General features: G+C 44.2%; 1 protein-coding gene and 1 pseudogene across 1 annotated transcript in view; both read left to right on the top strand.

Annotated features, from left to right (window-relative positions):
• Positions 1-25,590, top strand: part of LOC119456752 (uncharacterized) — a 54,701-nt gene that overhangs the window by 19,267 nt on the left and 9,844 nt on the right. Inside the window, exons 6-7 of the mRNA XM_037718574.2 lie at positions 15,757-15,831; positions 17,215-17,261. Of these exons, the coding sequence (XP_037574502.2) occupies positions 15,757-15,831; positions 17,215-17,261 (122 nt within the window). The remainder of the gene's footprint in view (positions 1-15,756; positions 15,832-17,214; positions 17,262-25,590) is intronic.
• Positions 13,154-13,327, top strand: LOC119457175 (U2 spliceosomal RNA; annotated as a pseudogene).

The raw sequence follows: 25,590 nt of genomic DNA on the forward strand, positions 1-25,590 counted from the left end.
ATTGGAATCTCGTAATAAATGTGAAAAAAAAACGGCCACGTCGCGTCATTGGTAGTTTGTGTGAGCTTGTGCAGCTCGCATGACGCAGACAGATGTCGCGCAGGCACTCATCTGACAGACAGCATCGAATGATACGCTCACGCAGACATTATAGTTGGGTCGTCCGAAACTGTCTATGCAAGTGTCAATGAGAAGAAGAGAAAGACAAGCACTGTCAGCAGCTAGCATGCTCCTAGTATCATGTTCAAATACGCGACATCATTCCCCTCAAAAAGCCCGTAAATGCTATTAAAATTGAATTTGACGACATATTTCCTTCCAATGCTAAACTCCTGCCAACTAAGTACCTAAGCGTATTATTACAAGATCATTTAGCGCAATTAAAAATCAATACTGTAATAGAGAGAGAGAGAGAGAAATACGTTTATTAAATCATAAAAAATAGAAAATTGTACATGTATGAAAAGGCAACCCCAGTGGTTTTTCCGATGAGGTGCCTAGATTAAGTTAATGGTTTCGCTTCTTATAAGGTAGGTGAGCAAGCTGTCATATATAGCTTTGCGGTGTTGAGGGGTCCCTCTAGGAAGGATCCAGTCATTGAGTGTGGCGACTGAGCTCTGCAGCCCAGCAAGGCAGATTCTTCGCAGTGATGACAGGCCAGGACATGTCCATAGCAAGTGGTGTGCTGTGGCTGGCGCACCCGTGGTGCAAGTTCCGCAGGTGGGGTTAAGCGACTTGTCAATGTATTGGGCTGTGAACGCAGGCGTGACTGCCGTGCCGGTGCGCAGACGGCAGAGTGCCACGCGTTCGCGGCATGGAAGCCCAGGAGGGAGGGGGTCATGGCCTTCGGGCAGAAGCGCTTGTAGAGAAAGCTTTCTGTGCTGTCAGAGCTGCAGGTGAGCATCGACAGCGTCGACATCTGCTGCCGATTGAGTTGTGACGGAAACGGGGCAAAGAGAATGGGGGGTGGGTAAATTTGCTCCCCGCGCGAGCGCGTCCGCTCGCTCATTCCCTCCTGCACCCATATGACTCGGTGTCCAATAAATGTGCAGCTCAGTTCCCTTGTGCCGCAGAAGTGTTGCTTCTTCGTGGATGGCGGTTGCCAGTGGGTGTGCGTCAATCTTGTTAAGTTCGCGTATGGTGTCTTGCGAATCCGTGTAAATGTGTAGAGGGCGGTGATGCTCGAGGCGGCCATATCTGGCTGCCTGAGCAACCTCCAGAATCGCTTGTAGTTCTGCACCGGTCGTACTTAATTGTGTGCTATGAGTAGTTGTTGCTGTGTTGCTGCCGTCGCTGTTCATCCAGGCAGTACTGACGTGATTATGTGAAACAGCAGCATCTGTGTAAATGCATTGAGCTGTACTATCGTTGAGGATCTTCAAGTGTGTTAATTTGTGCCTCTGAGTAAAGCACATGGGTTGGGGTATGCTTCGGCAAACCATACGCTATACGTATACTTTGACGATGAGCTGCTTCGAGGCGACGACGCAACGTTACCGTGGTTCCTGTGTAAGGGAAGCCGTACAGAATTCTCGATGTGATGAGATTTTTCGTCATTATAACCAGGGTGTCTTCTCTGAGGCCCCACTTACAACTTGTGAGTCTTCGGAGGAGCCCTTGTGTTGCTCGGCAGCGGCTCAGTGTCTGCTGAAGCCACGCCATGTGGTTTCCTGTGTCCGATATAGTGAGTCCAAGAATTCTGAGGTCCTGTACTTTTTCGATCGGGCTTCCTTGTATTAGCGGCACATTCATTAAGGCTACTGCTTCTTCCCTCATCTTCTTTGGACCAAGCACAATATACTGTGATTTTGACGGGGAAGGAGAGAGTCTGAGTGCCGAAAGATGACACTGTATTGTATCTAGAGCTGCTTGGATGGCATCTTGCTGCTCACCAAGTGACCTCCCGTGGTCCATACTGTGATGTCGTCTGCGTATATTGAGTGATGCAACCTGTCTATCTTTGCGAGGTGATACGGGAGACGGTGCATGGCTATATTAAACAGTACAGGGGACAAAACTGAGCCTTGCGGAAGGCCATGTGTGATGTAATGAAGCGGCGAGAATCGATCTCCTATCTTGACTCGAAGAGTGCGGTTTGTCAATAGTGACGTGATGCATGTCACTATGCGACCTTCTAGTCCTACTGCGTGCATTTCTTGCAACATAGCATCTACTCCTACGTTGTCAAACGCCTTATGTATATCAACGGTGGCTAGTATTCGAGGGCCTTGCAAGCGCTCAGAGGTTAGATCGTCATGTATCATAAGGAGGCTGTCTTACGCCGACAAGCGAGCACGGAAGCCTGTCTGTGTGTGATGGAGCTTTCGTTCAACTTCGAGGAACCAGTGAAGTCTTTCGGCCACCATTTTTTCCATGACTTTGCCCAAATGTGATGTTAAGGAAATAGGGCGAAGGTTCGTTGCTATCGTAGCTGGCTTGCCTGGTTTGGGGATAGGAATGACCAGGGAATCCTTCCACCCTTCCGGTACAATTCCGGTTTCCCATACTTCATTAATAAGGTCGAGGAGGTCTGACATTCCTTCATCTGGAAGATTGCGGAGAGTCGTATATGTCAAACCGTCAGGTCCAGGTGAACTTCTGCAATTCACTTTCATGAGTGCGTACCGTAGTTCGACAATAGTGAATGGATGATCAAGCATATGCGTTGCATCGGTATTCTGCTGGGCCTCTACAGTTGATCCGTTGACTGTCGCAGTCTGAACGGCGAGAGGGAAAAACTGGGTAACGAGTTGAGTGGCGAAATCTTGCTCTGATAGTCCCTGTTTAAGGGCAATGCTGCGCGCGGGCTGTTTTGCTTGGGCGGGTTGATCAAGCATAGATGCCAGGTGCCATAAACGAGAAGGATTAGTACGATGGTTTAGTCCACTGCATGCACGATGCCATCGCGAACGGCGTAGCTCCTTCGCGTACCTTCGGGCTGCGGCCTTTGCACGATTATGAATGATGCGAAATGCAACATTTTTTGGGTGACGTTTGGCTTGCTGTTGTGCCCTAAGCCTCGAAGCTATGAGGTTCAGCATGTGCAAGTCCGGAGCAGGATCTTTCCAACGCGTGCGCGTCGCCTTTGTAGCCCTCTGCTTTGCTGTTTTTAGTCTGTCCAGGAAAGAACCCGTGAGATCCACGTACAACTTGCGGAAACGGTCCCAGTTTGTCGTGTAAGTCGTTCTAGTCTTTGCGCAGGTTCGACTGATAATCTCTATGCTAAGTAGAATCGGATGATGATAAGTAGAATCGGATAATAGCGGCGGATGCATCAGTGTGTGACGAGAAAGCGGGCGTAGGCATTTTTTCTGAGGCGCTATCCTGGTCCTATTCAATACGGCTTCCTGATTTTACACCTATATTTCAGGTAGAATTATTAGCAATTACTTTAGCTCTTCGAAAACTTCCTGGAAATTCTTCGACAGCTGTAATAGTAACCGATTCGTTGTCAGTGTACACAGCTCTCACCTCATCCATAGACAATACAGTTTTGAATGAACTAGAAACATTAACCCCTTCGACCTTACGACGGGTGCGCTTGATAAGGGTACCAGGTCACAGTGGTTTGTTTTTAAATGAAATGGCCGACGTACTTGCACGTACTTCACTACATGGACCAGTCATGTATGTTCAGCAGACTTCTGCTTATATCAGCGCGACTAGGTTTAGAAAACTATCTCTTTTAAATTACTCTGCAAAACAGGCAGTGCAAAGCACAGACTTAAAGCATTTGCTTTACTCTTGGGACAATCAATGGTGTCCCAAACCTAAATTAGAAATCTCCCTTACAAAATAACGATGCCGTATTCCACCCCTTCTACATAGGTCTGGTCTGGCGATGTCCCCTCTATGTCATTTCTGCAAAGAACCTGAAACGATTGACCATTTTTTTTTATTAACCTGCCACCGATTCGCAATCCAGAGAAAGAAATACTTCGAAATGCCATTCCGAAAATTAGGGCATTGCTATAAACACTGAAAACATTCTATCCTTTGGGGCATCTACACTGGGTTTTAGCCACAGGAACGTATGCAGGGCAGTATGCGAGTTCCTTTAACCTAGTTCATTTATTGATTTATTGTTTGTTATTTTACAAAATTCTATTTTACGTAATTTACTGATTTATTATTTATAATTTAGAAAATTCTAATAAAACTGATTGAAATTTGCTACCTTCTAGCTTGCTCTCCTTTCAAAAAGTACAAGTTTCCCTATAAGATGAAAAAATTTCTCTAACATCAGTTTGTTTCTTTGAATAATTTCAACTGTAACCTCACAATACTTTTCCCCTCAAGTTTTCTCCCCCTGCCCCACCTGTTTAACTGCCGGCTTCTTGCCCAATCCCCCGTGATGGGTGTGCGCCATGGTATAGGAAGCAAGCAAGCAAGTATCGTCCCCCCCGATTCATGGCCCATCCCCCACTGTGGGTATGCGCCACAACCACTCAGGTCAACAACAACAACAAAACATCGGCCTACATCGTAGCGATTAGGTGACGGAAATTTTCAATCCGTAGACATTCCGTTGAACCAATAACAACCTGGACAGAATTCAAACCAAACACCTCATGTTTCCCTGGGAAATCAGTGGTGTCCATCAAGACAATTAGGTATTACAATTAACAGATTACGTTGCCATATTGCCCCCCTAAACCTGGATTTGCAAAGGTCTAGTCTGGCGACATTGTCATTGTGCCAATTTTGCCATGAAATACAAACTATTGATAATTATTTATTAATATGTCGTCGGTTTAGATTACGAAGAAAAATACATCTGGAATCGCCGCTTAGTAAACTTGGTTTGAATTTAGGTGCTGAAATATTCCTCATTTTCGGTGGGCGACGATACTCAGTTTTAGCCACAGGGGCGTGTTTGACGCAGTGAGCGCTTTCATCCAAGCAACAAGACGGATACGATGCTAATTCCTACTTTCCTCACTATTGCTATTGTATTCATTCGAAATCGCTATTATGCTAAATTTTATAATCAATATTCTTATTTTTTCTTTTAAATTTCACCGTCCATTTGTGTGGTCTCCCACAATCTTCTTTTAACTTGCTTTTAAATTTCACCGACCATTTATCTGGTCTCCCACCGCTCAATTAAAACTCTTATTCGCAGTCACACCGTTTTTATTAACTGATTTATTATTAGCTATTTACTGAAAGTTAAACTACCCGATTATCGGCCTATCCTTCATTGTGGGTGCGTGCCATGTTTTCAAGGCACAATAAAAACAGCTGGCATATGCGTGTAATTCGAACGCTCCGCGTGGAGCAAAATGGTTATCGGAAGAGAAAGACCGCGACGTGGTAACTGTGTCCCTCGATTATGTGCACCTCAACCGCGGTGTTGGAGGATTCTTTCTATCCTATCGCCTAGGTCTCTACCGTACACTGGGGTAAAGTCCTTATAAGAAGCGTGCGGTACGTTGTAGTGGGTAATGAGCTCGTGCTTACTCAGCAAGACAGGACCCAACGCCCACAAAGTGTACGGAAGATGCAAAGAGAGCTTCGCTCTGCCCGCCGCGGTGGCTAAGCGGCTATGGTGTTGCGCTGCTAAGCCCGAGGTTGCGAGTTCGAATCCCGACCGCGGCGGCCGCCTTTCGACGGGGGCGCAATGCAAAAACTCCCGTGTCCCGTGTACTGGGGGCACTGTAAAGATCCCCTGGTAGTCAAAATTATACCGGAGTACCCCACTACAGCCTGCCTCATAATCAAATCGTGGTATTGGCACGTAAAACCGCAAAATTGAATTCGAATGGTAAGAGAAAGCGTTAAGTACAGCGCATAACCAGATCATGATGGTGTGAAAACACGGACGGAAGGAACGAATGCTCTTCCAGCATCCGCGGAGGCCAAGTGCACATCGGTCTTGGAAGCTGCGCTTGAGCAGATGAAACCGCGCCGACGTGGGTCGCGCAAATCTCGAGCAATATATTTCGTTATGCCGTAAACGGCGCGGTTGTTTAGTGAAAGTTAGGTAACATTTTGCTGTTCCCGCTGTTTCTGACACCCATAACACACCCCGCCACACGGCAATGGGGGGCAGCGCTGTCCAGCACCGATTCGACGGACGAGCTCAACTTGGTCAACCGAGCGAGAAGGGCAGCTAAGGCCGCTGGACTCCTGGACGTAGGGGACCACCCACTGCAGAGCGGAGCAGCTACCTACGCTCGTGTGCTCTACTGTGTAAAGCTTATTCTCTCTCTCTCTCTCTCTCTCTCTCTCCAAAAGAACAATTCCGTTAAGCCTGTGTATACGATATATGGCGCACACCAAACCACCCTTGCAGCCACACTGAATGAATTTGACATCGGGTTCATGGACAAAACGATGGTTTGTTTCTCTGTGAAACACAATGTTCCTGTACAGGTATCATGTAATATATATATATATATATATATATATATATATATATATATATATATATATATATCGCTTGACCCGTGCGTCTTTGTATGCGTGGTCATTTGCTTCGCACTAAACGTGTTGTAAACAATCATGCACCAATTGACCCGACTACACGTTCTACTTAATAATGTATCTCTTTCCCACGTCACACATTTTCCTGAGGAGAGCACATATGCTTTGTGGAGCCACCTGTGAAAGATTGTCACAGGCAACGGAAACCATGACAACACCTGCACCACGCACAACCTCATGCGTGGGGTGGGCGCAGGTCTGGCACTTCCACCTCTTGTTGCTTTGTAAGTACAAGGTCGCTTCCCCCTTTCTACAAAATTTTGTGCAAGCGTGGCGTCAGATACGCGTGATTTATGTGCAGAGCAAGGCGCCACTCGAGTAACTGCTTTTATTTATTTATTTATTTATTTATTTATTTATTTATTTATTTATTTATTTATTTATTTATTTATTTATTTATATTTGTCATAACCTCAGTGCCGGACGTGTCATACAGGGGAGGGGTACACAAATATGATACATAGTAAACAACAAACGCAGGGATGAAAAAAAATGTGAGATGTAAAAGTTTCTTGCTACACAATATTAGCTTTTGTTCCATAAATGCTAACAGCAAGGATGCTAAAGTTCCTTGCTATACAATGCTAGCTAAAGTTTCACGAAAAAGGACGTTATAATTATTAGCTACAATATCAGTGGGAAGGTGGTTCCAATAGATGCAGTAGCGAGGCAAGAAATAGGGGGAAGCTTTGTGTCCCAGCCTTGTAGTGGTCGACATGGTGGGATACATATATCATGTAAAGAACTTTACTGGCGATCTAGGATGGTGATAAAGCCTGTAAAAAAAGTGATAAACGCGCCATCTTACGATGAAAAGACAGCGAAGAAAGACCAAGATTACATTTCATCGATCTAATGCTCGCAGTTCCGTTATACTTAGAAAAGATAAACGAACAGAGGGATTTTGGACAGGTTTTAAGGTAGTAGTAATTAAGTTATCCGCTATTCCACACATCTGTAGCATTTATTTAATTTAGGACGTATTAAAATTTTATACAAGTAGGTATATTATATCAGATGGCGTGCAAGAAAAGGTAAGGCCCAGATAGCTTAACGTGCTTTTGGCGTTGTCAGTAAAGTACACACGTGAATTTAACATGAGAGGTGTGTAGTTATATGTACACCCAGATATTTGTACTAGTTAATTATTTTTAAAGTAAAGTTGTGGTGCTAAACTATTTGGCGGCGAACCACCTGGGACACATGTAACCCTTTTACCCTTTTTAAGAATTATTCGCATTACCCCGGTTTACACCAGTTCGCTCTTGAGTTAGGATCAAGTTGTAGTTCGTTAACGTTGGCTTCATTGATTATTTTGCGAAATATAACAAACACATTTGTTCAATGGCTTGAACAAATGTGTGTTATAGGATACTGTAGCCGGAAGGTCGTAAAGATAAATGAAAAAAAAAAGGAGAAGGCCCGGAAACGAACAGAACAGTAGAGTACGCCAGAATTAACGTCACTGCAAGAACTGTATCCGTTAGCTGAAACAAACCGAGGGTCATTTGTTAGAAAACGCTCAATCCCCGTGAGGCGGTAATGATCCATATTTAGTTTGGTTAGTTTTTACAATAGAGAGGGAGAGAGAAATTTTTATTTTGACGGGACACGGAGAGGGGTGGATCCCCGTGGTGGGTGGAGCCAGGGCCCCAGCGGCGGTGGCAGCACTTTCGGCTCTGGCGACCAGCTTTCGCTGATCCTGCAGTGCCGAGCTGGGCAGCACCATTTCCCACTAGAGCACTGCACGGGCCGATTCTTGCGGCCCGGGCCCGGCCCGGGCCCGTTTTTACATTGGGCGGCCCGCAGGAGCCCGATCAAAACTTTTATGGCGAGACCCGGGCCCGGCCCGGGCCCGGAAATAATCTACGTTACCCGCCCGGCCCGAGCCCGGCTCGAAACCGGCCCGAACGCGGCCCGAGACCGAAAAATACATGTTTTTCAGAGTTGAGAAGCCCGAGAATAACTCGCAGAAAGCCCGATCCCGGCCCGGGCCCGTGTCAAAAAACCCGAGCCCGGCCCGGGCCCGGGTCAAAAAGCACACGCCGTGCCCGAGCCCGGCCCGAGCCCGTGAGAAAACTGCTCTCGGCCCGGCCCACGGGCCGGGCCGGGCCCGGGCTTTCGGGTAAGCCCGAGCCCGTGCAGTGCTCTATTTCCCACTGCTCGTGCGTTGCGTTTCGGTTAGTGGAGTTATTGGGGATTTTTTGGCATGCCCATGTAGTATGGTAGAGGGTAGCTCGCTCTGCACAGAAAGGACAAAGGGGTTGATAAAGGGTGAGGTACATCGCGTGAAGGAGCGTGAGGTGAGGATAAGTGGTGGTCTGCAGTTGCCTCAAGGCCGTGGCTTTGTACAAGAGGAGTTTGTGACAAACCTTGTCAAACGTCTTGGAGAAATCTAAGGAATTACAATCGGCTCAGGAAGATCGATCCGAAATTCAATGAAACTTCAATGAAAAATTCAATGAAAAAAGTAGTGATAGAAGCCAGTTGCTGAGGTGACAAATGAGTTAGACTCAAGGAAATTGGCAAGGATAGAAAAAATATATGCAGGCATCACGTAGTTCTATTACAGCGATGCTGTGCCACGAAAGTCATAATAATAATAACTAGGTTTCTTATACAGTTCGGCACAGGAGGCCGTCGAAGAGGACTCAACTTTCTGTTTTCATTTTTGTTAAACAACATTCAACTAGCACACTGCCTCACTGTGCCTCCATAGTACATGTCACACTTGCACGACGACCATGAGACAGTATAACGAACGAAGGCTACTTCAGTGTTTAACCTAAAATCGGCTGCGCGCACCTATTCACCCACCTGTTCCAGCACAGGCGAGCTCCCCTTTGCCAATGCCGATGCTGACGTCACTCAGTGCGAAGTTTATTACAGTCATCAATTGGGGTACGTTTAATGTTGCGCTAATGACTGGCGTCGGCCGCTGACCTTGAGCGAAAAGTGGGAAGTGCCAGTCACGCTTTCTGAGTGAGTTAAAATTATCGCTCATAAAATACCATCGTGATGCTCAGTCGCAGGTTGCCAAGTTTTCAACTATAGTACTTACAGGAAATAGCATTACGGTGCTCAGCGTCGTCGCGGCACGGTCACAATGCGCGATGACTGCGCATTATACGTATATCAAAAGCACTTGGTTTTCTTCGTAGTAACAGAAAAAATCGGATACCCGATAAAGCTTGTTTTAGCGATGATAACAGCGTAGTTATAGCATATAACGTGATATGAACGCTCCCAGTTTCGGGCGACGCCGTGTAGAATTTGCTTCAAGATTACTTTCACGTGGTTGCCGTTTTATAGGCAGTTTCAAAATAGCACTTGGGTGTCGTGGTCGGTACCCCGTGATGTCTCTGTCGTTAGTTAGGGTATCATCTTCACTTCATAGGCGAACTGGCTTAGTGCTGTCGGGTGTTAGATACACCGCCCCATTGAGATATGCCACGCTGAAAACCGAATAAGTGAAATGGACATGCAGTCGTGGACAATGCAGCTTTCGGATTTTCAGCCTTTAAAGAAAGGCTGGATAAATTATACAAGCAGTTAAAATACAGCCGACTGTAAAACATGGAGATGTGTAGAAACATGATGTCGCACTTATATCATTCAAAGAACTAGCAATCCGGTTCTTATGCAAAAGTGCTATGGAGTAGCCTTTTTTTTTGTTAATTGTTCTTAAATGCATAAATAGTTGAGGCCTAAATGGTTCTGTTTTAATATTCTCATTTGCCTACTAAGCTTCTTTAAATCGGCTTTGGAAAAAAACACAAAACTTTACTTTTGGGGCGCTGCTTCATTTGCGTGATCCATTACAAATAAACAGTCCACACTTAGTTACTAAATCTTAGTTAACCCTCTAAGGTAAGTGTTAGTAACCGTTGCGTTATAGTTTAGTATAGATACTATCATCCCGCTGCTGAGTACGAGGTCGCCGTTGTAATTTCTAGCCATACAACGACCGCATTACCAGGGGCACGAAAAATGTCTCCAACCCTTTAAAAAAAGAAACTTTCGTGTATCACATTCCCATTTTGCTGCAACTTGAAAAACCTCACGCGCTTTTTTAAAGATAATCAGGGACCGAACTGACGACTTGCGTAATTCTGCGCGCCCTCAGCTGTACAATGACCGAACTACAAAATTTGGTTAGAAAACAAGGCATATCCCCGCTTTCACTATCGGTGATATTTGACAGCTTCTCGGCCAGCTGAGTTGGGCTGAGTCACTTGCGTTTCACGAGATAGCGATAGCGTGGTCTATAGAACACGCGCGTGAGGGGCATTGCCGCGATGGCTACGAGATGGCGCCAGAGTAGCGCGCGTCGTCTGTATGGAAACAAAGCACGCATGAGCGGACTTCGTCTGCAGCGGCTGATGTGAATCGCGCCCACGCCTCACCCACGCGCTACCTCTCGCGATCTCCCGATTAGCGAGGCCATCGCGCCACACTTCGCTCCATTTGCAACGTGCCGCATGATACATTGTCCGCGCCAGCCAATATATCGCTAAATGAAAGCACGTGTACAGCTGCCCTCAAATTTCACATTAGGGAGTATCGTAATCGTCGGTGACATTGTTCTTTTTTTTTTTTGCTAGACCGCGATCGCACGCATGCTTCTCTTGTGACAACGCCAACTAGCTAGCTCTTCGAGACGACTGGCGTGTGCTTCACGTCTCACAGCACGAGCTAGAGCCTCGATCGTGTGCGCGCGCAAGTTTCCATTCGGCTACAGACTGGCCACTATCTTTTCCTTGCGTCACCAGCCAGAGAGTGTCAGTTTTTCCCATTCTTTCCTTGTGGAAACTAACGCTTTGAGACGCTGTGTTAGACTGCAGCAGTGCAGCCCACTTTCGGGATCGGCCCACATTCCCCAGTCCTTTCATCGTAGCAGAACGCTACGAAGACGCTGCGCCGCGTTCTACCGCCTTTGGGATTGGTCCAGGTCGTAACGGAATAGGTTGTGACGTTTTTCTCCAGAATAAAATAAAAATGCTGTAATGCTGCCGCCGTCACACTATCATTGTCGTCTTGCCTCTGTCGTCGCACACAGGCTCGCGTCAAACGCAGCTGCTTACCTTACGCAATCACGTTGGACCATCTGGTAACTCTTCGAACAATCCCAAACTGTGCCGAATAGCCAGCTACATGCAAAATGCTTCGCATAACATTGATTCCCACAGCGTGTGAGATCAGCATAATTTTCCCCCCGTATTCTCGCTTTATTTCTAAAAGAGCGGCCTGTTCATGTGCCTGCCCAGAATACCCAGAAATTAGAGGCACTTGAGCGCTCTAACCACGGGCGACGCCCCGTGACCTTTAATATTCAGTATTCCGGCGATTAGGCAGCAGTGACGCGTAGCATCATGTGTAGCCAATTTCATTTCATTTCATTTATTTTCTCTCAAGGCCGAGGCATTACAGAGAGGAGTGGGTAGTGTAAACACACAAAAAAAACACATTTTAGCAGCGTAGTGAGGTTACAAAAAGTGGTTAACAAGGGCTTGTTTGAATGCGTGCATATTTACGAGTGAAACAATGGAAGCGGGAAGGCGGTTCCAGTCGTTGCTTGTTGTGGGAATGGATGAATTGAAGTGCGTGTTCGTGCGGCAACATGGCACGTCAACTTTGAACTGATGATCGTTTCTGGAAGAAATGTACAATGGTGGTGACAAAAGAGAGTCTCTTAAAGTAGGATTACAATGATAGATCTTATGAAATAGACATAGACGCGCGATTTTACGACGAAATGACAGTTTAGGCTGATCGAGATTGTACTTCATGGAAGTGACACTTGCTGTACGCGAGCAGTTACATAAAATAAAACGTGCTGCCCGGTTCTGAATTGCTTCTATGATGAGATTAAGTGAACTGACATGGGGATCCCAAATGGAAGATGCATATTCTAGCTTGGGCCTAACTAATGTTTTAAAAAGCAAAAGTTTTAAGTTGGTGGGAGCTAGACTAAAATTACGTTTTATATAACCAAGAGTACGGCTAGCATTACTTGTTATATGGTTCAGGTGAGTTTGCCAGGAGAGGTTCTCAGAAATATAAATGCCAAGGTATTTGTAAGAGGAAAGCTGAGTTAGGGGAACGCTATTAAGAGAATATGTACATGATGTGTCGTGAGAAGTACGTCGAGTAACTCTCATTGCCTTACATTTATTAGTATTCAGTTACTATTTATTAGTATTCAATTACTAAGCTCAGCAGAGTTAAGGGGGAAAAAATCAGTGTCATTCCCCTCTGTGAAGGTGGATGACCAGCGAAGCTGTGTACGTGGTGATTGACCGTTGTTCCGGTGAAACGTTACAAGCTTGCGGAATCGGAACCACATAGACGGTTCGCATTTCTTTCCGCCTCGCGGTCTTGGCGGGCAGCACGCTTACGCTTGGAGTCCGCGGCCCGCTCATCGTCGGTGGTCTCCTTCCGCCGCCGCCGCTCATTCCCTTTTCTGTTCACGCCGTCGTTATTGGTAGGCACGCTGTTGTTCTTCAGACCGTACGACACGCGGCCTACCCATTTCATGTTCAGAGAAGAACTGACGAAAATAGCCTACTTCGAGCATGACGTCAGAAGACAGAAGACACTCAGATCGGTAGGCATTAGTTTGAATGCGCGGGATGGCGTACACGTACATTGTGCGAACGTAGACATGACCGACGCGGGTCAAAGTGTAGTATCTGTTCTTATCAGCTTAATGTCTGATACGGGTTGTATTTGGACCCAAGACATTAAACTTATTTTTGCACGTTGGCGGAGTACTTGAAGCCTGCTTCACCGCGGGTCGGCCCGGTATTGCAGAATCTTCGGTATCGGCCCACGGTTTTGGTCTACCGACATCGATCCGCTGGAAACTATATATACAGCTTCGCTGTCAAAACATTTACTGCGCGCCAGGTATCGAACTCACGTTCATCTTTTCGGCGAATTCGATCACCTTTCGTCGAAAGCGCTAAACCACGCCCCAACCAAACGCGCTGGGTCACCGTCAGGTTTATATCTATAATTTTTCGTTTGATTTTCTTCTGGCTGTGTTGTGAAGACAACGACTTTGTGATTATCGTCGTTTAGAGACGCGCTGTTAAAAATACGGACAACCTGCATTACCAGCACCCGCTCTTTGCTTGTTCAGTGCCCTTGGCGCCAGCAGCTGTTTGCAGTTGTTCGGGCAAGGTCGGAAAATGCGTCAGCGGATGCACGCCTTCTGCCTGCACTTTCATTTGTCACAGTACAACGTACCCCGTTTTCTCTTTTTCGTTCCACTTATAATATTGTATTCGTCACTATATACTTGAGTTCTATAGGTGAATGTAGTGTCTGCAACGTCTTCTCGTGAATCAAGAAAAAGCTTATCTGAACTGATATAACGTGTGAAACATGTAAGTCGTGCCATAACGCTAATGATTTTCTTATAATCTTGGTCTTCGTGGTGATGCGAAAGCCTATAGTGGCTTCAACATGGCGTCGATTACGGCGACAATGCACTGTGCTTTTGTAATCATCCGAGCGAGGCCCCTCATTGTGGTAGTCCAGTAAGCGGTCAGACATAGGTATGTGCGATGTCCACTGTATCTTAAACTCACTACCGGAAAGCCACGTATGCGCGAACTAACTGTGAACACTGCGCGCACTACTTTCCGACGTGGACGTGAACACGTTTTGTCTCGTTAAAATTTGCGAAATCTGATGGCACTGTCGCTAAAACCTTACACAAACGGCATCAACCATTCACATGCAAAGCCTACATCGTTCAATGATAGAGCCAGACACCCAGAAAGAAGGGTCTAGCGATACGACAGACCACGAGATATTTAATGGCTAATGTTGGTTGGTGGTAAGGAGTTAGGCCCGAGTCGGCGACAAATCGAAGACTTTGCTAGCATCCGCATCTGGTCAGTAAGTGGGGATAGTTTTACATAGCCATGCATCACGTAAACTTGGCAAACTCGAATATTTTGGGTGCATATAGTTAAACACATTGCAATAGAGATTTCTATATTGTCTATATAGTCTATATACAGTCTATATTTAACGTACTTATCTCCACACAGGTACGACATTCTGCGCGAGGCCGTTTCGTAATCTGTCCTTAGGAAGCAAAAATACATTTTAATAGACATTGGTGCAACTTTTGTCTCTAATCGTTCATTTGCATTTTTTTGCGACAATCTGTCATTAACATCCTATGGCTGCACTGTGCTAAAAATTCATTTCAAACACGTTTCCGCGATCGTGCATCAACTAAAGGAAACGTCAACGAAAAATCGTAAACAATTGAAATATTTCAGTGGGCTCGAGTATTTCGACAATTATGAACTCCCTGCCCCAATAAAAAAAAAGTTTTAAATACGGAAGATAAACCGGCCGTATCAAATGAACTTCAAGGAGAAAGTAGACTATATCGGAAACTCGCTCGCATAAATTAGTACTGGCAAAAACGTCAAAAAAAAAGGCGCCGTCAACATAACGACATACTGTCATGCCAGCGAACGCTCAGACGTTCAACTTCCTCAGATTATTTTTCAGCACATTTTATACATCATAAACATATCATAATCGCTTTTGCATCCCATACACGACTTTTGTGAGGTATTTTACCATTTACGCAACACACTGTATACCGATTATTTTTATCAATGCTTACGATTTAGAATCTTGACTTCGGCCTTGGCTGTTCTAGACGAATGTTCACAAGTAGAGGGAATGTTGCCACATAGAAAAATCGACTTTTCGAGCGCCATGCACAAAAAACAAACGCGTTGGAAATACTGCCACTAGTGCTTTTGAAGGAAAGGTAGGAAAATGGACTTGGTGTTGACAAACCATTTTCAACTTCCGCCCAATAGCGAACCGGCTATGTGCTACTTTTAACACAACATTTAGCACCAAAAGAAAATGATATCGTACTCAGCAACCGAACACCTTAACCATTTACATTCACCTTTTGCATTTGGCCGTCATGTCGGAGCGAAAAGCAATAGTAGACGCAATGTTGCCAGTGCGGCCGGCAAAGAATCTCATCTGCAAGTGGCATGTTCGCTTGACAAATAGGTTGAACTTCCTGTGAACTTGTCTCGCACTTCCTGCGACATTAGGTTCGAAACCCTCGTGGAAAACGTGCCTGTCAACTGAAGGAGGAAGTCGTGTCTGCTCTGAAAGTAAAATTACCCGCCCCGTATATAAACACTTTAGCGAAAACCCCCCATCGTTATTTGCTTAAAGTATTCCCCTTTCTTGCACGATCCGCATTATCAGAATGAAAACTGTGCTCGGGCTCCTGCTGTGCAGTATCGCTTTTTCATCTAGCGTCTGGGCAAATCACGGCCACGGGTAAGTGCTCTTTTGTAGTTTAGTTCCTATTTGAGAATATACGTCATCAAAACAGTATCTTGGTAACTGCAAGGCTCAATACTGGCCCTTAACAGGATGTTGAAAATACTAACAGTATGAACCTTCACGGGGCCTTTGTTATGTCCTCAGTAATTAAAGTGCTGTCTCGCACCCGTACTTTATTATTGAAGTGCTAAAGTACTGTGCTCATATTCGCAAGTCACAATTGAGATCAAACTTCGCCATAAGCGGACGGCCAAGAATTCACTAACTGTCCATCGAAAATAATTTCATTTTATCAATACCTTTGTACTTCGTTGTTGTAGGCTACTAATTAATACCATTTTGGTTGCCCGCTTCTCTCCAAAAGCCACTGTTGACGTAGTTTCAACTTATCTTGCTGTGGTTTACTATCCCACTCAGCGGTCTTTATAATAAGGTTTTGCACGTATTCAATAACTGTTAAGTTACACTAGTCGCAGTAATTTCACTCGACTTGTTTAGCTTGTTGGTAATTCCCCGTCCAAAATGCCACAGCAACTAGCCCAACGTCGATCCTTTATGCCGTTCACAGCGCATGTGTTGTCGTTCTTTCATTTGTCCTGGTCTTACACGCTGTTTTTTTTTATTCGTAACGACATAAACTTAGTGACGGGAGTAGCTCTGCACTTCATGCTTGACGACGAAAAGCAACATGTTTCAGATACTTTTTATTCGCTACAAATTGAAGCCTGTACCTTTTCTTCAGCCTACACTTCTCAGTCTATTTGCGTTGTAGTTTGTAGCCAATAAAAAGTATCTGAAACATTTAGCTTTTCGTCGTCAAACATGAAGTGCAGAGCCGCTCCCGTCACTAAGTTTTTGTCGTTGCGAAAACAACAAAACAAAAAAAACAGTGAGTTGCAGATGATGAGAAAAGTAAAACTGATGAAGAGGGGACAGAGGGAGGGCGTAGCATTGATTAATATAGAAATTACTATTCTCAATGTCTGGGCAGAAGCTACGTCAAAGAAATAATAAAATGTACAAATTACTGAAGGTATCCTTTCAGTTTAAAAGAAACGATGTACACACTTCGACATCTGTACATCGTTTCATTAATTAATAGGGCGGACAAACTGCGTTCACACGGACTTCTCTGCGGACAGAATCGCTGTGCGAGATGCAGCTCCGCAAAAGCAAGACGAATCGCCACACGTGACAATTAATATAACGCGTTAGTCATATGCGGGGTAACCGAAGCACCGCGTAGTATTTCTCCCACCATATCATTTTGTTTTCGCGCACAGCATGTTAACGGCTCTTGATGGAAAGCGTTGAATAGAAACTGTATGATGTTGACCTCTAAACACTGCTTTTCATTTGGTGTTTTTTTTTTTTCAGGTACAAGAAGTTATCACGGCGTGACACTAGCAATGCTGCAAATGAAGGTAAGAACAATAATTGGTGGCGTTCACTGCTTTCTGCAGTGAAGGTCCCTAATTGACACAGCAGAAGTTATCAGGTACCAACAGGTATCAATATATCTGTTCTCGGGTGCCGTTACAGTGACAGAACAGCACGAATGGGCAGATATTAGTCTCACAGAGCCTTATAACTGTTACATATTTCTTTCTAGCACACTCGTGCGGCACTTGCGCTGTTGTATCACATTCATAAAAAGTCACATTTTCTTTGTTATGATAATGTATAAGTTGATACTGGGCCTCATGATTGATGTGCACACTACTGTTCACGCATTCAATCCGTGCATCCTTTTATCATCATTCCTTGAGCCACTGTACTCAGACGTCCATGCATATTGTGCGCAGAAAAACAGACGTGTCTTTCTTGCTCTTCTAAAAGACTGATATTCGTCATGTGTGAGAAGGTAACGAAAATATTTCCAGCCGCTAACCTACTTATTCGCGGACAGCTGCTTTTTTCCCCGCTCTGTGTTACGTGTAGACACACCTTCGCAGTGGTAAACAAAAAATGGGAGGACGCTTAAGCTTCGCCTTTAAGAGTAGAACGCGATAGCGTTATCGGGACCCATTCGCATCGCATCGTTCGCATACGACAAGTAGGCTTCACCCACTGCAAGACTGAACGTGGGAAAGCCAGCTTAAAGTCGGCTTCACTTTTAAACAGAAATGCATTGCTGGAAAGACATTTTTCCAGGGTTGCAAAACCACGATATAATTAGGGGGGCCGTTCTCGTCTTCCCTTTGCTGCGAATCAGTCTCACAATATTTCGTCACTTCTGCCGTTCCCAGCTTCCTTGAGGCGTAGGTGAAGAGCAGCTATAAAAAATCACCCCTTGCAAAAATCACGCATGATTTTTTTTTTTTGCATCTCAATGGGAATTCTATTGCGGACAAAAAATAAGTCAATAGAAATAAAACATACGTTTAAATATTAACTTTTGTAATCAACTGCTTAGCAGGTTTCACCTATATGGTGTAACGTTTGTGTTTCGTCCTACAAGCGCTACACTTATACGCTCGATTTCACTCTATACTGTGGCACCGTAGTGGAAACTACCGCTGCCCTCTTCCAATGAGGAGAGTGATCATGCACTCACACGTGTATTTGGCTTCACTGATGTGTCATATTTTTCGTGTGGTTTGCAGAAGTGTGCAAGAACTCAATGTTTTCCCTCTTTGCTTTCTTGTTTAATGTGAATATCTTGTCAAGTGCGTGTGAAATACCTGTCATCACTAGAAACCTATTTTCAACAACCTATGCGTGAGAGTATGAGGCACGCGATATACAGGGTGTTTCAGCGAACACTTTCAAAAATTCTTAAAGGTTGCCTATGGCAGATAGCACAATTCTAGTTGATGAGCTGGTCTACTCGAAGAGGCGGACATTATTTGCACAAGAAATTGAAATGCATAATCGACTAATTAACAAAAATTCACTAATTAAGTTTTTAACGAATTACCTGATGGCCCATATTGCCATTTACAAATTGTAGCCGTGGAGTTCGCAAGGCGGATCCACTTGGGCCGAATTCTCGGGATGACACCAGTTTCGAGATATGAATTCCCGATCTTTGCGGAGAAATGCATTGGCGTTTGTTGCAACGCCTTGCGAACTACACGGCTACAATTTGTAAATTGCAATATGGGCCATCAGGTAATTAGTTAAAAACTTAATTAGTAAATATTTGTTAATTAGTCGATTATGCATCTCAATTTTTTTTTCAAGTAATGTCCGCCTCCTCGAGTAGACCACCTCATTAACTGTAATTGGGCTATCTGCCACAGGCAACCTTAAATAAATTTTTAGTGTTCGCTGAAACACCCTGTATATAGTTTTTGCCTGTCAAGCTACGCACTTTCTTCTATACCCAACCACCTCCCTCATACTGTCAGAAAGCTCATCTCCGTCATTAAACGCACACAAGCAGTAACCAACGTACAGCGCTCGCTCCTAGTAAGGAAGCGTCAATATAATGCGAGTAATTGTGTCAATTTCTTGCATTTCTATTTTGTTTTTATATAAACCGAAATGCTGCCGCCAAACAGGAAGCTTTCACGGCGTTTTCGAGTATTTCAGAAATCCTCGTGCAAGGAGAATAGTTGCGTACATACAAAAGCTGCTGGCTAGAGTTTCAGCCTTTCGATGACGCAATATATTCCTTCATTGTTGTTGAACACTTACATGTAGAACCCCCGGAAAACACTTCCAATATATGAAGTCACATAAGCTGGTAAGTAAATATTATTTTCACTTTCTTTTTCGAGAAGCAAGTTTCGACTTCCGACAACGCAAATTCACAATTACAAAAATGCTATCTACCAATTCAGCATACCACTAGTCTTCCAGAACAGATCCAGAACATAACATCCTGAACAGAACAAAACACGGTGTTTTAATCCCTTCTAGCAGGAGTTGTGATCCGCCGGGCCTCTTACAATGCAAATGTAGGAGCTCTATTTCACGCAATGGTCAGCTGAATACGCCGTTGACATTTGCCATGAAAAGTCCGCTGCTGACACGTGGTGCCACACCGTTAACCCTGCCAGCCACACTCTCTCTCATCTATAACCGCATAAAATTCGGGTCAAGGCAACGAACGTTCTTTTCAGCCATCATTATTGAAAACGTACAGAAAGTCGAAGCAACCATCTGTAGATTCAAACGCTTCGTGCAAAGCAGACGAGCTGTCCGTATAGCTACAGCTGTGAGGTGCGTCAGCCTCAGTGCACATAATAAGCACGCCACTCCACATCCGCCGGGCTACGCAAGAGGCATAGTAATAAACAGGCGCGACAAAGGGCACGATGTTTCAGCCCTCTAGTGCATGTTTTGCAGATGCCACTTTAAATAACCGCAAGAAGTTTTTGTTATTATTATTATGACAAATCACAGACTCCCGCCACCTATGCGGTGTTAGCGAGCTCCCTAATAGTTGCTAGGATTTCCCTCATCTTCACACAATTTAACGCTGCTGAGAAGCCGGCGACATATTTGGTGCCAGCATTTCCAGTATTATAATCGATCGGTCGGTGAATCAAACAACAAAAAAAGCAAAAGATGCCACAACAGTATTTTTTGCACCACCATTGCATTGGTCCAGAGCTGCACAAAAAGCACTCTCACCTACGATATGTCTGTCAGCACGCTAAAATGGGCAATGGACAAAAAAAACTATGTTCTAATTTTCCCCTCTTTCGGTAGATATAAAAATAGAGATCACATTTCGTTTGAACCGGATCGCACAATAATAGAGCACGGCTGGGATGGCAGGATATCAATATTTCCCACGAGAGACAAGTTCCTTACGCCTGAGGTAGCAGAGGCCGTGCACCGCGGAATGCTTTCTTCGCTCTCATTACACGAATTACAGTGAAACTTACTCCGAACCGATATCTTTTGGCACACAGCACAATTCCATCCCTTCAACTGAATCAATTGATGATGTAGATATTATCTGCACTACATGTAATGACGTCAATTCAATTTGCACAAATACACCAAATATGCATAAATTACTTACAGGGACAATTTCCTACTGCAAAAATGAAACTTGCCAGCAGTCAACGCGCATATATCTACTAGTAGTAGCAGCTATCCGTGCTGCTCTGGAATTTATTGCTCCCAAATCATCACAGTCGTGGTCCATCTTTTGTGACTCGAAGGCAGCTCTCCAGTGCCTGCTGTCCCCTTTCAGCCACGGACCGAACGTACAATTAGTTGCTGATATCCGGCTACTTCACCATCACTCAACCGACAAGGGGCACAACATCATCTATCAGTGGATAACGGGTCACTGCGGAATTTCGGGAAATCACAGTGTGAGTGACGCTGCCCGATCGGCCCACGATGGTGCCCCTATTATATCGATACCACTGTCGAGAACAGACGCAGCCACAAAGCTTCGCTCCCTCGCACGCGAGCTTACGCAGACTCTGTGGAACACCAGTGAATTCAGCAGCGCACGCCTCCAAAGATTGGATCCACATCTGCAACTCCGTCTTCCACCAGGTTTACCACGAGCGGAAGCAACACTTCTGTGCCGCCTGTGGCTCGGCGTGGCATTCACGAACGCCCATTCCTTCCGCATTGGAATGGCCGACAGCCCTGCTTGCGACAACTGTGGCTGCGAGGAGACAATCAGGCACCTCCTCTGTGACTGTCCCCGCTACAATGTGGCAAGCAGGGCTACCACATTGCGCTTGTGGCAATGTGCCACATTGCCACATTGCGACTGCGCTTGAAAAACTGGACGATCGCCCCTTCAGGGAGGAAAAAGTTTTAGAACACTCGTCCAGACGGGTTTCGGCGCTCAAGGCCTTGAGGGGCTTTGCTGAAATTCTTAAGGGCCTGTGCATTATGGGAGCGACTTTGAACGTAGCAGCGCGTAGGGACGCCGTTATTGTGCGAATTTTTCTTACTTCAATTTTTTTCTATCACCTTTTATTCCCTTTATTCCTTTCCCCAGCACAGGGTAGCCAGCCGGTATTTACACTGGCTAACCTCCTTCTCTTTCTTTCCCTTTATTACTCTCTCTCACACACAGACTTATAGCAGCAGTGTCGAGATACACTTCACCGATTTGTTCGACGAAATACATTGGTGATTATTCCACAGTACTAGAAAAGAAAAAATTGGGGGTTTGTAGATGAACAGTTACGAGGAATATCAGTGTGTTTTTCCGCACGTTTTTGCAAACAGATACCTCGGAATTAGCGCTTTTCAAAAATATTTTAGGCATTTGGACGCGTCCTTAACTGTATTTGAGTTCAATTTCGCAAATGAGGTGTGTCCGCTAAAGTTAATAAAATAATAGTTCATTAGCGAATTCTCCATTTGTGACTTGGTGTCAATTTAGGATGTGTGTGTGCGTGTGCGTGTGTGTGTGTGTGTGTGTGTGTGTGTGTGTGTGTGTGTGTGTGTGTGTGTGTGTGGTGTGTGTGTGGTGTGGTGTGTGTGTGTGTGTGTGTGTGTGTGTGTGTGTGTGTGTGTGTGTGTGTGTGTGTGTGTGTGTGTGTGTGTGTGTGTGTGTGTGGTGTGTGTGTGTGTGTGTGTAAACCATGTCCGTCTCTTCAGTTAATCTAACTTCGGCGTAATCAATCTATATGTCACGGGCGTTCCTTTAATCGTTATAGCATAATGGCAATTGGTGGCTCCAATTCATTCGCGCATTGATATTATACAAAATATAACTAATAATATTGTTACGTAGGAAGACGCACGAGAGGTACTGGGATCGATACCCAGCACCTCCACCAGATATGTTACGTAGGAAGACGCAGACGAAAAGCTATATACAAGTATATTTACAAGGAAATGAGCCGCACTTGGCCAAGAGGCAACAGCCCGCAGTAGCCTCTAATCTTCGTCGTCGTCTTCACACTGCTCGCCTCTTCGTCAAGGCAAATACTGTTCCGTAGCAGTATTTATTTCCCATTAATACAGGGGTTGATGGAAGGAGTGAGACCAAAAGCGAGAAATGCTTCACGAAGCTCTCACACCTTTTACATCAGGCAACAGCAGGGAACATCATACATTTTACACTCATATTATCAAACAGCTTATTCCGAATAGAAGGAATTACTGGAATACATTTCGAGGCCTTTCATGCAGCCCCGTACATGTTATACCAAAAAAAAAATCGGGGTGGCTTGCACTAGTGACGCAAGGCTAAAGACACAGTGGAGCTGATCGGTTCCTAGCTGGTCCTGGCTATACGAAGGGATGCTAAGTTATACGAAGTAATGCGAAGTGACCAGCCGACGCTTTCTCTCCCGTTTCCTAGCATTCTCTCGCTGGACGTACTATATATAACTGCGTAGATGTCTACTTGAAATGTTCTTAAGGGAAATTTTCGTTATTCAGTTCAATTAACATCACTGGTAACTAATCATCTCGTAGGCTTCGTAATTTGTCCGTACAGTAGTCAACACCCCGGCTGTCATCTGAGGAGTGTATACGGAGACTTGAAAGGGCGTAACGACGCTAAATGTGATTTAAACTCTAATGATTGCTTTTGTTCTTTCATCTAATTGCGCAATAAGGGCGTAACGACGCTAAATGTGATTTGAACTCTAATGATTGCTTTTGTTCTTTCATCTAATTGCGCAATAACTTGTAAGCATGTAAATTGAAGGGATCTATGATTTTCTGTTCGTTAAACAAGTGTCTGGTTGTATGTCCGTAAGGTGTATTACACGCAATACGAAGAAATCTTTTTTGTAAGAGAGATATAACTAATGTTTGTAGTGGTGGTGCTCGGCCACACTAATGGACAGTAATTTAAATAAGAACAGAATAAGGCATTATACAGGAGCAAATTTACGTGGCATGGCCATACCTGTGCCATGTTACAAAACCTATAACTTGGAAGTATTTCATGGCGATATGATTTATCTGTCTGTCCCACAACAGATGTTCGGAAAAATGCACTCTCAGTGATTTAAAAGACTGCACAATTTCTATAATTTCTCCCTTGTATACGATAAGCTAACAGTAAGGGCGCATTTTTTTTTTTCGTTTTTCGTACGACAATAGACTGTCTTAGATTTGTAAACTTTAATATTCAACACATTTGTATCGCACCATGCTTCCAGCTTTTTTAGAAAATTACTCGCCTGTGCCGCGAAGTTATTAAAGCTATCGCATTCAAAGAATACAGTGGTATCGTCCGCGTATATTATGAAACGAGCATTACTAGCAATAGTGACCAGATTATTAATATAGATATTAAAAGGCAACGGTCCGAGGATACTGCCTTGCGGTACGCCACAGTTCAAAGCTTGCATAATATACATAAATCTGCCCATTCAAACTGTCTTCGAGAATAGAGGTATAATTTTACTAGTTGCAAAGCATGACCTCTTATTACCTAAAACTCGAGACCTTTTATTAGTATATACCTTGACTTATTTTCTCAAAAGCCTTTGTAGAATCAAGAAACATTCCCGACACAATATTCTTGCTTTCAGTATTTCCTAAGATGTATCCCTCTTGGTGCAGAAGTGCGAGCTCTGTAGACCGATTACTCCTGAATCCGTACTGGCAGCCAGTAATAATACTATATTTGCTTAAAAAAGTATCCTTTTAGTGCTTTTTAAAAAAGATGGTAGTATGCTAATTGGTCTATCATTCCCGAATTCACTTCTTCCTTTTTGTAGATAACAGTGACTTTTCCAATCTGCATGTCTGAAGAAAAAGTAGCCGTTTGTATGCATAGGTTATATATGTGTTCAAGGTGATAAGCGACAATGTCTATGATGTATTTAACTGGTTTTATGTTTAGATCATTAGCGTCGCATGGCGTGCTATTAGATAACCGAGAGAATGTTGTAATAACTCCTTTTTGGCCAACCGGCTTGAGAAAGACAGTGTACGGACATTTATCAATGGGAATATTAGTTACGTCTCCGCAGTGAGAGATACCTTGAGTAAAAAAATTGTTAAATTCATTGGCTAAATTATGGCCCTCATATTTACGATCATCATGCACGATCCTATCGACCGTTTTTTTTTTTTTTTTTTTTTTTTTTTTTTGCTAAAGTCGCCTCCATCAGTGACCTGATTTTCCTCCATTGCCCGTGAGTTTGGTCGTATGATGAATCAAAATACTTCGTATATTGTTGGGCTCTTGCTTTGCGCATTCGACCCCTGTTTAGCTTATTTTTGTACTTCCTGAACTTCTCTAAGGCCGTCTAAGGCCCTAGAGACAATAAAAGCGGTAAAGAACACTTTTTTTTTTTTTTTGTGAGAGTAGTTCGGAAAAAATCCACATCGTCCTTACTCTCCTGGGCGTTCGTTTCCTTTTAAAACAATAGTCGCGTTTATATAGAGAGAAAAATTTGTGTATAAACAGTCGGTATGCGTTTTCTGCGTTTCCTTTGGAAAGGAAAGAATTCCAATCTTCATTAGATATCAATGTGCGAAAATTCTCTAAAGCAGTTTGCCTAATTACCTGAACATACATGTCATATTTTCTGTGTTTGGGAACAACTCTTTTACAAAACAGATATATTACCATGTAATCACTGAAAGTCGCAGCACGAAACTTCACTCTGTGTTAGTGAAAGGTCAATATTATTTATAAACAAATCAATAAAAGTTGGATGCCGCATTGGATGTCGTGTAAGAATGTTGAAATCAAAACATTTGAGCAATATATCAAAGTCATTGCTATTCTGTGTGTTGACAGCATGACTATATTAAAGTCTCCGCTTAAAACTCATCATATTTGCTTTTTGACACAAATGATAGGTCAGACTCGAGAAATTGAAGAAATAGACGCACATTTTCATT

The sequence above is a fragment of the Dermacentor silvarum genome, chromosome 6, assembly GCF_013339745.2.
Source record: "Dermacentor silvarum isolate Dsil-2018 chromosome 6, BIME_Dsil_1.4, whole genome shotgun sequence".
Lineage (NCBI taxonomy): Eukaryota > Metazoa > Arthropoda > Arachnida > Ixodida > Ixodidae > Dermacentor > Dermacentor silvarum.